This window comes from Vulpes lagopus, chromosome 8 (genome assembly GCF_018345385.1).
Source record: "Vulpes lagopus strain Blue_001 chromosome 8, ASM1834538v1, whole genome shotgun sequence".
Lineage (NCBI taxonomy): Eukaryota > Metazoa > Chordata > Mammalia > Carnivora > Canidae > Vulpes > Vulpes lagopus.
In genome coordinates this window covers 126,904,074-126,918,807 of record NC_054831.1, presented here as the reverse complement: position 1 = coordinate 126,918,807, position 14,734 = coordinate 126,904,074, and the positions used below count along the sequence as shown (strand labels likewise).

General features: G+C 51.8%; 1 protein-coding gene across 3 annotated transcripts in view; it reads right to left on the bottom strand.

Moving 5' to 3' along the window:
* Positions 1 to 423: 423 nt before the first annotated feature.
* ECE1 (endothelin converting enzyme 1) overlaps positions 424 to 14,734 on the bottom strand; it is a 115,883-nt gene continuing 101,572 nt past the window's right edge. For all 3 annotated transcript variants that reach the window (XM_041765413.1, XM_041765411.1, XM_041765412.1), the window contains 7 exons: positions 14,251 to 14,328; positions 12,615 to 12,718; positions 7,721 to 7,831; positions 6,931 to 6,998; positions 5,966 to 6,156; positions 3,038 to 3,133; positions 424 to 2,369 (listed from right to left, as the gene is read on the bottom strand). In XM_041765413.1, the coding sequence (XP_041621347.1) occupies positions 2,193 to 2,369; positions 3,038 to 3,133; positions 5,966 to 6,156; positions 6,931 to 6,998; positions 7,721 to 7,831; positions 12,615 to 12,718; positions 14,251 to 14,328 (825 nt within the window). In that variant the 3' untranslated portion in view covers positions 424 to 2,192. The remainder of the gene's footprint in view (positions 2,370 to 3,037; positions 3,134 to 5,965; positions 6,157 to 6,930; positions 6,999 to 7,720; positions 7,832 to 12,614; positions 12,719 to 14,250; positions 14,329 to 14,734) is intronic.

Here is a 14,734-nt window from a genome sequence, read left to right as displayed (position 1 = left end):
CATTCTAGGCAGAGGGAAGAGCATATGCAAAACCCAAGGGGAGGCGTGAGTGCATGTCAGACACTTTTCCTTGAACTTCTTTGAATTTACCTACTCCTGTCTGCCCTGCCAAGCATCTGAGGCCTGGAAACCCACTGCTGACACCCTTTGCTCCGAGATCATGGAAAAATAATTTTTCCCAGGATGCCCTTTGGGGACAGGGTGGCACGTATCATTCTCCCCAGCAGGGAGTGCTCACTCGATCTACTGCTGAAGGAAGAATGGTCCGATGGGCACCGGCACTGAGTAACCTTCCAGCATCTGTCAGGGGCCAAGGCCACTGCCCCGGGGAGGGGGAGGCGACAGCTAGCGGGGGGCTGGGATGGGAAGCTCCGCCTGGGCCCTGGCCCTCCCGCAGCCCCTCAGGACGCGCAGTCACTGCCCCTCGGTACAAGGACTTTATTTGAGTTACGATAGTGCCACACCCAAACTACAGTAGCACAAAACATAATAATACAAAAAACAGATTCCCAGCTCCACACCCCACGTCCAGGCGCACAGAGACCGGCCGGAGCGGTCTGTCAGCGGGCAGCCGCGGCTCCTCAGCCTTCAGGCCCATCCCTGGGCCTGAGCCCTCCTGCCCCCAGCGCCCCGCGTTCTCAGGACGCCTGAAGAGGTCGCCGCAGTCCGCGGCCCCTCTGGGACACTTGCTTCCGGCCAGGAGCCTTGCGGTCCACGGTGCCGGGGACGCTCTGAGGACCGCGGCCCTCTGGGGAAGGCCCGAAGGAGGGGGGCAGGGGGCCCACGGAGGGGCCCCGGGAAGCCTACCCCCGGGCGCCAAGGTGCGCGTGGCAGCCCGACTCTAGAGACTTCTCTGGCTCCCGGCCCTCCTCTGAAGAGCTACCAGGCCTGCTGCTTGTGCGGGCGAGTGCCTGAGGGAGCGCGGGCCTCACCCACAGGCGCCGGCTTCCCGGGCGGACCCTGGGCGGGCCACAGGCTGGACAGGGCCGGGGGGGCCTTCCCTCGGGGTGCCCCGGGCCGGCAAGCCCCGCCGGGGAGTCCATCTGACTACGAGGATTGTCTCAGTCCCCCGCAGGGGCGGGATGGGGTCCTGCGCGGTCCTGACCTTGGGCCTGGGGTGGCCTGGCTCGGCGGGCAGACGCCTGCAGGCCTCACTGAGGAGCGAGGGCGCGCGGAGCCTGGGCGGCCTCAGATAAGGCACTGGAGCTGGGGGCGGGCGGGACCCCCCAGGCGGGACCCAGCTCGGGCCGGGCGCTGCGGGACAGGACAGCGCGTTCGCCGTCCTCCTCCCGGGGGAAGAGGGTCAGCAAGGCAGACCCCGGGGGGAGGCCAGGAGGAGGCCAGGAGGAGGCCAGCGGGGCCGCTCGGTCTCCCGGGCCTCCTGCCTGCAGCTGGAGCTCTCGGCCCGGCCGGGCTTGAAGGCCACCACCTGGCCCCTCCCGCGACAGCCATCGATTTCCTGCTGCGACTTTGGGGACCAGCCCGTCCTTGGTGGGGTTCCGGCCTCTGGGGACAGCGCTGGCCCCCTGTGGGCCGGCCCGGCCCTCCTCCTCTGACAGCGGCTGGCAGGGCAAGCGCCAAGGGCTGGGGCAGCTCTCTCCTGGGGGCCGTGCTCAGCGGGGGACGTCCTCGGCCCACCTCACAGCGAGGGAGGAAGGGGCAGGACCATCAGTGGGGCTTCCCTTATCCACAGGTTATGTAGAAAAACAGAATATAATAAATATACTAATCCTTTCCTTAAAAAAAAAAAAAGTGTTTTAAATGCATCATTTCCCTGAAGATTTCCAGTGTATTCCACAATGTTTAAAAAATAGTTTCCCCAAAAATATATCTTTAAAGCATTTGACACAGTGGTATTTGTGGTGTTTCTGGCGCTGTGGGCGGGGGCTGTGGCCCACTGCCCTTGTCAGTAGGGGGTCCGGGCCTGGTAAGCAACCAGTCTGACCCCCAAATGCCCGTGACAGTTGGCGCACACGTGCCTGGGATGACAGAGTCTTCACAGGGGATCAAACGTCAGATTATGTTGAGAACCCACATCATAGGCTCAGTTCCGGCTGGAAACCCTCCAGTGCAGGGTAGGGGGGCCCTGGGTGGCCAGGGTGTGGGGCGACACCCCGGATGCTGGATGGAAAGGTGGCCTTGTGGGCCCCACCGGGGGGCTCATCCTGTCTTGGCTCGAGGTGTTTCCACCCTCACCAGACTTCACACTTGTGATGAGGGTTCATGGGTGAGCCAGGGGGGCAGTGGAAGTGTTCTGAGAACTCCTTGGAGTTAGACACGGAGCCAATGACCCGGAAGCGGGAGGGGCTGTGAGGATCGGTGATGAGGCCTTCATGGGAGCTCTCAGGCGTGCGGACAGAGCACCAGACCTTTGTGAGGCAACAAGGGAGAAGCTGAGTCACTGTGGGGCCCCGAGACCAGCAAACTGCCCCCTCCATCCACAACAGCAGGAGAATGAGCCCCCGCCCGGTTCTGAGACCCCTGGGAGTCAGGGGGGGCTACTAGGTGGGTAGGGAAGAAACCGGGGGCTGGTATGCCCCCACCCCGGCATTCCCCTACTGCAGTCACCTTTGTCTGGCCTGGGCCTCTGCATTAGACTTCATCTGAACAAAGGATTCTGCCTAAAATCCAGTCTGAAAACTTTGACCTGAGTCCAGGTCACTCACTTCCTGGACAGAACAAAAACTATCTAGTGGCCTGGTGGCTCTGGGCACCAACAGAAAACTATACATTAATGCCAACTCAAAGCACATCCTGGGGCATCTTCAGTTTAGGAGATTTCTAGAACCCCTGAACCAGAAGGGCCCTTAGGACCCACTTGTCCTCCCATCTAACTGATACGGGAAACCTTTCAATGGCATTTGTGGCCCTTAATGGGATTTCTCTACTGGCAGGAAGCTCGCCTTCTTACAGAGTAGATGCCCTATGAACAATCCAATGAGCTAGAAGGTTCTCAGTTGGGGGAATTTGCCTTTTGGCTCTCAGAGCTCCTGCAGAATGTGCCTGGGCTTGGCATATTTTCCTATAATGAACTCACCTGTGCAAAGCCCAGGAAGAAGAGCTGGTTATTGGTGAGGCCCAGGGTGGGCAACGTCTGCTCAGCCCCGTTCTTCTTTATCCAGTTCTGATAGGCCTGGGGTAGAGAAAGCAAAGGTCAGGGACTCCCACGACACAGGAGCAAACAGGGCGGCAATGGGGGGCCAGTGCAGGAGGTCTCGGCAAGCTCTACCCTGTTGGGGCAGTGACTTGTTTTGGGGAGTCTGGGCCCTGCTCAGCCCAGAGAAACAATCTTCACTTGCACTCATTCCAAAGGGCCTTAAAAATAATCTACGTGGCCATGGCTCTCAAGTGCATACTTCTAGCTCCAGCCTCTTCCCTGATTTGTGTATTCAGTGGCTTCAATTGGATTTCCAAGATGCATCCAGACTTAACACACTACAGACAGAAGCGGGGAGAGGGGTTACGTACACACACACTTTCCCACCGCAGTAAATGGCACTTAGTTCCTTGGGCCCCAACCTCAGAGTTCTTTTTTGAGCTTCTATTTCTTTCTTTTCTTTTTTTTTTTTTTAATTTTATTTATTTATGATAGGCACACAGTGAGAGAGAGAGAAAGGCAGAGACATAGGCAGAGGGAGAAGCAGGCTCCATGCACCGGGAGCCTGACGTGGCATTCGATCCCGGGTCTCCAGGATCGCGCCCTGGGCCAAAGGCAGGCGCCAAACTGCTGCGCCACCCAGGGATCCCTCTTTCTTTTCTTTTTAAAAAGATTTTATTTTGGGGCAGCCCGGGTGGCTCAGCGGTCTAATGCTGCCTTCAGTCCAGGGTGTGATCCTGGAGACCCGGGATCGAGTCCCACGTCAGGCTCCCTGCATGGAGCCTGCTCCTCCCTCTGCCTGTCTCTGCCTCTCTCTCTCTCTCTCTCTCTCTCTCTTTCTCTCTCTCTGTGTATGTCTCTCACAAATAAATAAATAAAATATTTTTAAAAATTATTTTATTTTTTAAGAGTTTTTTAAAAAGATTTATTTATTTATTTATGATAGACATAGAGAGAGAGAGAGAGAGAGAGAGAGAGAGGCAGAGACATAGGAGGAGGGAGAAGCAGGCTCCATGCAGGGAGCCTGACGTGGGACTCGATCCCGAGGATGCCAGGATCGCGCCCTGGGCCAAAGGCAGGCACTAAACTGCTGAGCCACCCAGGGATCCCCAAAGATTTTATTTTTTTTTTTATTTTTATTTTTATTTTTTTTTATTTTTTTTTTTTTGATTTTATTTTTAAGTAAATAAAAACTCATGACCCCAAGACCAAGAATCACACGCTCTTCCGACTGAGGTAGTAGCCAGGCAGCCCTGAACTTCTCGTTCAATTATCCAAACCACCTAAATCTGGCCACTTCTCACCCTTGCCATGGCTTTGCCTCTTCTCTTGCCTGGACAATCTCACAACAGCTTGCTAACTAGACTCCTTGACTCGAGCTGGTCCAATTCCAATCCCTTCTCAACACAACATCTTAAGTCATCCTCATAAAGCAAGGTTGGCAGACTTTTTCTGCAAAGGGCCTGAGAGTAAATATTTTCAGCTTTGGAGGCCAAATGGTGTTGGTGCAACTGCTCAGTTCTGCCTTTGTGGTGTGAAAGCAGCTGTGGACAATGGGAGCCAATGGGCCTGGAGGGGCCCCCCTACAATTTTATTCACAAAAACAGGCTGAGGGCTGGTTTTGGCCCACAGGGTGTAGGTTTCCTAACCCGTGGTTTTTTGTTTTTTTGAAGTTTTATTTATTTAAGTAATCTCTACACCCCACCATGGGGCTCAAACTCATGACCCTGAGATCAAGAGCTGCACGTTCCTCAGACTGAGCTAGCCAGGCACCCCTGCTGATCCTGGTTTTAAGGGATAAAATAGAGGATGTCATTCTTCTATTTAAAAATCCTGTGGCAGCTCCCATTATACAGAACAAAACCTAAGCTCCTTGATCAGCCGACAGAGGCCCTGTGAGCTCTGGCCCCAGCCACTCTTCCAACGTCCCCTCCCTCCACTCCACCCGTGCCCAAGAATAGGAAGTGGAGATGGACACAGGCTGCACGGTCAAAGACAGGAAGACCAGCTTCTTCCTCATCATCCAAGAGTCAATTCAAATGTCACTCTCTCCAGAGGGCCTATCCTGACCACCGCTCCCCTTGTTCTGCATTACTTTGCTCTATTTCATATTTTATATTCTTTGTCTTGTCAGCACCTGAAATTATCTTATTTGTTTAGGCACGGGCTGGCCCAGTGTTTCTGGGCTCAGTTTCCTCACCTGTTAAGTGGAGGTTGTATACCTAATGGTAAAGTTGTGGGGTGCTGAGCAGAACCTGGCACATAATAAGGCCTCAAGACCTGGTACCTCATAGTATTTCTGTTCTCATCACGATGAGGAGGCGGCTCTGTCCTGCTGTCTGATAGACACCTCCTCCTCTTCCTGTGGCCTCTCCTCTCTCCCTTCCCACTCAGCTAACCTTTCTGAGCATCTCCCTGGACCAGGCCCTGTGCCCAAGTTGTCTGTTGCCCTTCCGACACCCCACGGATGCTGGTGTAGGTGTTCATGGCCAAGCTTGCTGCAGCCCAAGGAGGCTGGGTGACTTACTCCGGAATCAGAACTTGAACCCGGAACCGACTCCATGACCATCGACCCTCCCTCCCCTCCTGGGTCTGCTGCTGCCTGGATGGGTGACACCTATCCCCGCAGGGATAGGAACAGGCAGGCGGTCAGGTGGCTCCACGCTCTGTGCGGAGGTTTCTGCAGGGCCCCGTGTCAGGCTGCTACCACCCGGTCGCAGATGAGGAGGCAGAAAGGAGCGGCTGCAGCTTGTCCCAGCTTGTCTGGACTGGACAGGCCCTTCCTCCCCGCCCCCTCCCCCGCCTCCACGTCCCAGGAGGCCCCAGCACAGACCTAGACTGGGGCGGGGGGGGCGCGTGAGGGCTTACCCGATAGGCCGCCTTGAGGCCCCCATTGTCGGCGATGTTCTCCCCCAGCGTGTGCCGGCCGTTCACAGGCTCCCCGTTCACGCTGTAGTTGCCGTACTGCTCCACCATGCACTCCGTCTGCTGCTTGAAAGCCTCCACGGATGAGTTCTTCCACCAGGGCCGAAGGTTCCCGTCCTTGTCATACTCTCGTCCTGTGGGGTCAGAGGGAAGCGTAGGGTCAAGGGCGAGAAGGGGAGGAGGAGGCCGAGGTGGAGCCACCCGCCCATCCCCTGTCTCCCTAGCACCACTGGGGACATGATGCTGGTTTGGGGGCCAGAGTTGCTGGGAGAATGAGCCAGGCTGGCCGGGTGGTGGGTGGGGGAGAGAAGATGGAGGAAGGTGATGTGGGCAAAGGCTCAGAATGTCCACGGTGTTGGTGGAGCTGGATTCAGTGTCAGGGCTTGCTGAGGGCCTGGGACCCTGAGCCTGGGAAGGGGGAAATAGAGTCAGCAGCACTGGGATCACAGGACAGGCCCCAGCCTCTAAAGTCCCACCTCCTCCTTCTTGGCCTTGGGGTCCCCAAGGTAGGAGGGAATGAGGATTCTGGATGTTTTGATGAGGAGGTAAGTGACTTCAACTCTTCTGATGGCAGTTGGCCCAGAGAAGTCTCCAGAGCACTGGAGAAATGTGAGCTCCCTTCTGGCTCCTAACACCCACTCCTGAGTAGGGGACACCTTCCAGCAACCTCCTGTGTCTGACACAGTCCCCACAATCACCACACGAGGCTGCAATCATCATGACCATTTTACAGACAAGGATGAGAAATGAGAGGACTTGTTAAAGTTCATTCAATCGGCAGAAGGCAGAGCCAGAATGGAACCCAGATCCATTTGTCTCCAGACTTTTGGAAGTAACGAGAGCAAAGCAGAAGCAGCGGGGCCAGGCTTCGATGCTCCCTCTCTGAAGGGGACCCCAGGAAGCCGTACCTTGATCATCAAAAGCATGAGTCAGCTCGTGGCCCACGACAACACCAATGCCACCAAAGTTTAAGGCCCTGGAGGGGAGGACACAAAGGTGAGGGTGATGCTGCTTCCTGGGTCTGGAGACACAGCAGGGTCCTGTGGGGCTCTGTGGAGACGTAGCCACAGCCTGAGCCTCCAGCTAAGCCCTGGAGGCTAGTCAGAGGCTGAGCAAGCAGGCTGTAGTCAGCCTGTACCCACCGGGTGCCAAGCACTGTGCTAGATGCTCCAGTGAACTTTACTATCCTCTCTGGTCACCTCAAAAGAGTTTGGCATTAGTGATAGACTCTATAGATAAGCAAACTGAGACTTGGAATGGTTCGATCACTTTGCCCAAAGGCCACACAGTCAGCAAAGAGCAGACCTGGGATTCAAACCCAGGGCCATGTGCCTTTCCTTTCTGAAGCCTTGCTCTCACACTTTGCACCCCTGCCCCCCCCACGCTGTGACTGCTCTAAAACACCACTAGAGGGGCATTCCTCTAGATAGGGCACCTGACTTCAGGTGACACACCCCCAAGCTCCCACTGTGCAGGGGCTTCTGGATCCCAGGCACCCCTGGAGGGAAGCACAAGAAGTGAGGACGTTGTTTTCTTTGCAACATCACTGAAAGTCCCAAGCTTCCTTGGCTAGCGGGACCAGAAGCACTCAGTGAGACTGGCTGGCTCGTGTGGTCAGCCATGGGCCACAGGGCTGGGCTGGGTGTCCATGGAGGGGCGGGTGAAGGAGACAGGGTGGGAGCACCACAAGCATCCTACTTGGGTGAGGAGCGGGTATAGAACGGTGCCTGCAGGATCCCGGCAGGAAACACAATCTCATTCTTGGTGGGCGAGTAGTAGGCATTCACCATGGGGGGGGTCATGCTCCACCTGCAAGTAACACACACATGAAAGTTCAGGCACAGCGGGTAGGGAGGCAAGTGGGGTCAGCCTATCTGGCAGGTGTCAAGGGCCTTAACCCAGCCTCAAGTGCACACAGGCACAAGGACATCTTTAGCAGCACTGTTTTTGAGGGGAAAAACACCCACGTGTCTGCAAAAAAAAAAAAAGGTATCAATTCTTTTTTTTTTTTTTTAAATTTTTATTTATTTATGATAGGAACACAGTGAGAGAGAGGCAGAGACATACAGGCAGAGGGAGAAGCAGGCTCCATACACCGGGAGCCCGACGTGGGATTCGATCCCGGATCTCCAGGATCGCGCCCTGGGCCAAAGGCAGGCGCCAAACCGCTGCGCCACCCAGGGATCCCAAAAGGTATCAATTCAATCTGATATCACACACGCAGTGGAACAAGAAGGTTCTTACAAAGAACCAGATGGACCATTATATACTGAAAGGCCACTGCTGCCAGGTAGTTCTCAAAGTGTGGTCTGTGGACACCTGGTAGGGTCCCTAATTCCCTTCTAGGGGGTATGTGAGGTCAAAATTGTCAATAATAATATTAAGACATTATTTGTCTGTTCCACCTTGTTGACATGTGCCCTGATGGTGTGAAAGCAATGGTTCGTAAGCCTTGGAGCCTACGCGTGAATCAAGTAGGGGCACCCGTTGTTCTAGTCACCGTGCTCCTCACCAGGAGAGACAAACCCATTTCACTTAGGAACACTGTTGATGAAGTAGCACGATTACTTAATTTTTTAAAAGTTTTATTTATTTAAGTAATCACCACACCCAATATGGGGCTCGAAATGGAGTAAAAATCTTTTGATATTTGGTGTGACCAGATGGGAAGTCCACATAAGCACCTGTGCTTTTCTCACAGGACCCCATTTGTACTTGTGAGGATGACTGGCAAACTAGCATTTCAGACTTGGGTATTTGGCAGACTTCTTCCTGAAAATGAAGTGAGCTTATCACCTCAAGGGAAACAACTGCTGTCATTTGTTGCCTGTGACAAAAAGTCAAGGTTTAAAAAAAACTTTCGGAGAATGTTTGGCTGGTTCAGCTGTTAGAGCACATGATTCTTGATGTCAGGGTTGTGAGTTCAAGCCCCAAAATGGGCATTGAGGTTACTTAAAAAATAAGAATATGGGCGCCTGGGTGGCTCAGTTGGTTAAGCATCTGCCTTCAGCTCAGGTCATGATCTCTCAGAGGTCCTGGGATCGAGCTCCATGTTGGGCTCTGTGTTCAGCAGGGAGTCTGCTTCTCCCTCTCCCTCTGCCTCTCCCCTGCTTGTGATCTCTCTCAAATAAATAAGATCTTTTAAAAAAATGAAAAATGAAAAAAAACTCTATAAAGTTTCAAGCAAAATTAATTAATTAGTAAATTAATTAGTAAAATTAATCACAAGAACTTGCATAGGTCACCATAAATGTGACAGCTTCCTGATATTGTGTGGGTTTTTTTTTTTAAGATTTTATTTATTAGAGAGAGAGAGAGTGAGAGCGAGCACAAGCAGGAGGAGCAGCAGAGGGAGAGGGAGAAGCATGCTCCTTCCTGTTCAGGGAGCCTGACATGGAGTTTGACCCTAGGACTCCAAGATCATGAGCTGAACCAAAGTCAGATACTTAACCGACTGAGCTACCCAGGTGCCCTGACAGCTTCCTGATACTTAAAAGACTTCTCAGGAGGTCAACAGTGATATGAACAAAGGCAGATTTTTCTGGATATTGTATAATGAAAATGTCACTATTTAGAGGTTGTATAAAAGTCAGCAAGCTATTGTTTCTCAAATGATCAATACATAATGTTACAAATCATGGCTGGGTCAATGATCCATTTAAAGTGCAAGACAGGGACACCTGGGTGGCTCAGCAGTTCAGTGTCTGCCTTTGGCTCAGTGCATGATCCCGGTCCCAAGACTGAGTCCCACATCGGGCTCCCTGCGAGGAGTCTGCTTCTCCCTCTGCCTGTGTCTCTGCCTCTCTCTCTGTGTTTCTCATGAATAAATAAATAAAATCTTGGAAAAAAAATAAAGTGCAAGACAGACTGATGGGTTTTAGTATAACACAGTATGAAAAGTTCATGGCTAGGGGGTTCAGGTTCTGTAGTGCGATTAACCTTTAAAAAATTACTACGTGCTGAGTTTCGGTGTAGTATCAATGAAGAATGTACAGAGTATCAGAAAAAGCTACTAAATCATCCCTTCCTTTTCCATCTTCATATCTGCATGAGGCTGGATTTTCATTTTTCCATGGGGAGTGGCTGAAGAGGGGTGAGATAATATTTTTTTAAAAAAAGATTTATTTATTATTTGAGAGAGAGAACGGGGTAAAGAAAGGGGGAGAGAGGGGAAAGGGGAAAGGGATGAGAGAGAAAGAATGAGAATCTCAAGCAGACTCCCTGCTGAGCATGGAGCCTGACAGAGGTCTTGATCCCATGACCCCGAGATCACGATCTGAGCCGAAATCAAGAGTCAGGTGCTTAACCAACTGAGCGTCCCAGGCGGTCCTGAGAGAGAATCTTAAGCAGGCTCCATACCTAGCCTGGAGCCTGATGCAGACTTGATCTCATAACCCTGAGATCATGACCTGAACTGAAATCAAAAGTTGGATGCTTAACTGACTAAGCCACCAGGAGTCCCTAGATTTTCTTTATATATTTCAAAATAATATACTGCAACAGATTGAACACAGAAGCAGATATGAGACTCCAGATATCTTCTATTATCAGATATTAGGGGCACCTGGGTGGCTCAGTGGCTGAGCTTCTGCCTTTGGCTCAGGTTGTGATCATAGGGTCCTGGGATCCAGCCCTGCATCGGGCTCCCTATAGGGAGCTTCTCCCTCTGCCTGTGTCTCTGCCTCTCTCTGTGTCTCTCATGAATAAGTAAAGCCTTAAAAAAAAAAGCCAGATATTAAAGAAATATGCAAAAAGTAAAATACCCTTTTCTCACTAAACTTTTCATAAAATTTACACTAAATTCATACAATCTCCATACACAAAAAGACTCTTTGAGGTCGAATAACTTTTCAACACTGTTGAAGGGGAGCCTGGCTGGCTCAGTTGGAAGAGCATGTGACTCTTGAACTTAGTGTTGTGAGTTCAAGCCCCACATTGAATGCAAAGATTAGTTAAATAAATAAAATAAAAATAAAATAAAATAATAAAGAATGTTGAAGGGATCCTGATGGTAGAAACATTTGTCCACTCGATATTTCTTTCTGGTGTAGAGGGGAAGGTCAGTGAGGAGAGGAGCGAGACAGAAAGGATGTTTTTTCTAAGCGCTTAGTCACTCACTGTCTCCTCCGGGTGAGCCCCACAGAGACGTGTTGTGGGGTACCTGAAGCCATGGGAAGATAGAAATCGAAAACATCATATTTATATTCAAATAATCATGGCTACATTAATGGGCAGGAGGCAGAATTTATTTTTTTATTTTAAAAAATATTTTTATTTATTTATTTGAGAGAGAGAGATAGAGAATCAATATAAGCAGGGGAAAGGGGAGAGGCAGATGGAGAAGCAGATTCCCTGCTGAGCAGGGAGCCCCTATGCTGACATTGGGTTCAATCCCAGGACCCTGAGATAACCCAGGGCTGATCCCAGGACCCCAAGATCATGACTTGAGCCGAAGGCAGACCCGACTGAACCACGCAGGTGATCCCAGGAAGCAGAATTTAAATGAAAAAGTTTAAGCTAAATTAAAAGACTTCAGATAAATTCAGAACCTTGTGGCAGTACCTGTGCCAGATTCTGGAGATAAAAAAACACTTCCCGCACATTTGGGGGAGGGGGTTCCTTGATAGGAAGACAGGATCTTAAGAGAAAACAGAGATGGTCAAACCCCCCATTGGCCACGAGGGGGAGCAAGAAGCAAAGAGAAATTGCTTCCATCTTGGGGTAAGATTTATTCTGCAAAATGTTTAAGGCGTGCAGAGAGCTTATTTTGAGAGCTACAGCTCGGCTCACAATATGAGTTTTCCAAGGAGACTGCTCAAAAAGAAGAAGAAAAAAAAAAAGACAGACACCAGGGCTCATTCCAGATTATTTTAAGAAACTTTGAGGACCAGGAGGAAGCTGTATTTCAAAAAACTTCCCCCAGGGGGCACCTGGGTGGCGTAAATGAGCCTTCAACTCTTGGTTTTGGCTTGGGTCACGAATCAGAGTTGTGGGATCTGTGGGATCGAGCCCCAGTGACGGCTCCGTGGTCAGCACAGAGTCTGCTTGAGATTCTCTCTCCCTCTGCCTCTCCCACTTGTTCTCTCGCTCAAATAAATATATAATCTTAAAAAAAATAAAAAAGACCCTCCCTTGAGGGTCCTGATGTGCAGTGAGGTTTGGGACGCACAGCTGTCGGGAGCCCATTTGGAATCTTCCCTTCCTAGCTGAGGGCCTCCTCTGTGCCAGACACTGCCCAGTCATACTTGACTGTCACATGGCTCCTCCCATCTTATCTGCAGATAATTGAGGCAGAGGCTCCCAACACTGAAGTGGTAGAGCCAGGGGCATGAGGTCAGGCTACTCCTCCAACAGGCTGGGTGCTGAGGGGGCACACAGCTCCGGGCAGGTCCCAGCTCCTAGCCAGGCACACTTCCTCGGCCCATGGCTTCCTCATCTGAAGAGTGGGAAACCAACGGTACCCACTCCTCACATGGCACTTCTGACAGTTACATGTCTGGCACACGGTGCATATGTGACAAAGGCAGCCTCTGCCCAGAGCGCCCCTGTGTGCTGGGAGCCAGCACCCTCCCAGCCAGGCCCGGGGACTCACTGGTCTCTGTTGGGAGCTTTCCTGAGCTGGTCGGCAGTGACCCTCCAGGAGAAGTTAAAAAACCGCATGGCGTTTTCGAAGTAGAGGTCGGGCACTGCAGTGTACTGGAGAGGAAGCAGAGTCACAGGATCAGAGCACGCCCGGACGGGAGGGCCTCGGCTCCTCAAAGCCAAACCCCTCCTTCTAAACCCAGGGAAGCTGACACCCCATGGGGTTAGGGGATTGGTCCCAGGTCAGAAGCTTGGACGGAGGGCTCGGGTTCTCACCTCGGCCCTGACCCTGCTGGGGCCTGGCACCTTCTCCCATGTGGGGACACACCAAGAGCTTCATGGGGGCCACTCATCACCCAGCAGGGTCACAGGCCCACCTCAGAGCCCGAGCCTCAGGCAGGAGGTCTGTCCAGCTCTGTCCGATAGAACTTTCTGTGATTATAGGCTAGTTCTAAGTCTGTGTTATCCACTGTGGTAGACACCAGCCACACGTGGCTATCGAGCATTTCAAATGGGGCTAGTGTGACTTTTAAATTAAATTAAATTTTAATTAACTTAGATTTTAATTAATTAAACAGTAGTGGCTAGGAGCTACCATACTGCATAGCACACGAATCAAGCTGGGATCCATCTCTGAAACATCAGGGGACAGGCATCACTGCAAGCTTTCCTCAGCACTCAGCTCAGCCTTTTGGCTCTTTTCAGGGACAAGGTTCTCCCTCGGATCTGCTCCAGAGCTTTCTGGCTTCTCATCAGGGCTCTGGTAAAACGCTGGGCCCTTGGGGACAGGACTCTGATCCTATGGGCTATGCCTGGGCTGTCCCCAGGAGCCTCTGGATCTTGTGTCGTGACACCCTGGAGCATCTTAAATTATTCTCAAGGAAAAAGGCTGTGGAATGAGTCAGGCCCATATTCTCAGAAGTAATTTTAATATTCTTAGGTTTTAAATAGAGCCATGATGAGAGGTTATTATAATTGCAAAAATGCCTGAATTTCACAAATTTCAATCACAAGAAGATATAAAACTATCTTTCAGGGCAGAAGCATAATCCATTTACAGGGATGACCTGCCAAAAGCTCTAACCACGAGGAATATATCAAGTATGTTTGCTGCTTCAATTAAGCTTAACCGTGCATTTGGGATTCATGCTCTCTTCCCCATTAGCATTTCAAGGTCCAAATGAGGTCCAGGTTTCTCTGGGAGGGTGGGGGAAGACCCTGGGGAGAGGAGGAGGCAATCTTGGGGACGGAGAAGGAAGAGGCAGTATGAGGGGCTCCACTTGTCACCCCACCTCCTGCTGTTTTAGGGGCGTCAATCTGTCTGTCTCTTCTAAGGTCTGCTCACCTCTGTTATTTCCCACCCATTAAATGGAGCATCTGGCAGGGCACATGGCACTACTTGGTACTGACTGCTGGGCCCTGACAGTGGCTCCAGAGAGGCAGGCTCCTCCAGCCCAGGAGACGAGGGGCAGAGAAGAGCTCCCTCTTGCCTGATCCAGCCCCACACCACCGCATCTTGAGATGTCTTTACGGTCAAAGTACCTCTAGCTTCCCAGCTGGACCCAGCCTGCCTCTGCTCTTCCCCCCAAGTGGGGGACCTCCAGGGACATGCGGGAATGCAAGGGGGCAGGGTGGGAGCCACTCACATCATTGAACACTTTGTCGAGCTCCTTGGGATCCATGATAAAGTTGGGGTAGCCTATCATGTTGTAGATAGCGTCTGCCTGGATAGGAGAGATACAGAGGATGCTGAGCACCCAGCAGTGCTCTGGGCCAAAGGGAAACGGGAAGGTCCTCCCACCATGGGCTTCCACATCTCTTTCTGGAAAGATTCCTCTCTTGCCTGACTTCTACTTACCCTTCGGGTCTCTGCTTAAACATCACTTCCTGAGGGAAGCCTTTGCTGGCTGCCGCCCGCTGGACTATATCAAATCCTTCATTCTCCGTTAGACATGTCACATCTCCTTGCATTTTTCCCATCACTCACTCACCACAGTTTATCTTTAGTCATTAATGCAATCATGTATTCACAGCTGACCCTCCTTCCTGCTGGAATGTTCACCCCCGAAGGCAAGACAGCACCAACACTGTGCTCACCAGATGTGACTGGTCTCCCTTCATGCACCCTCC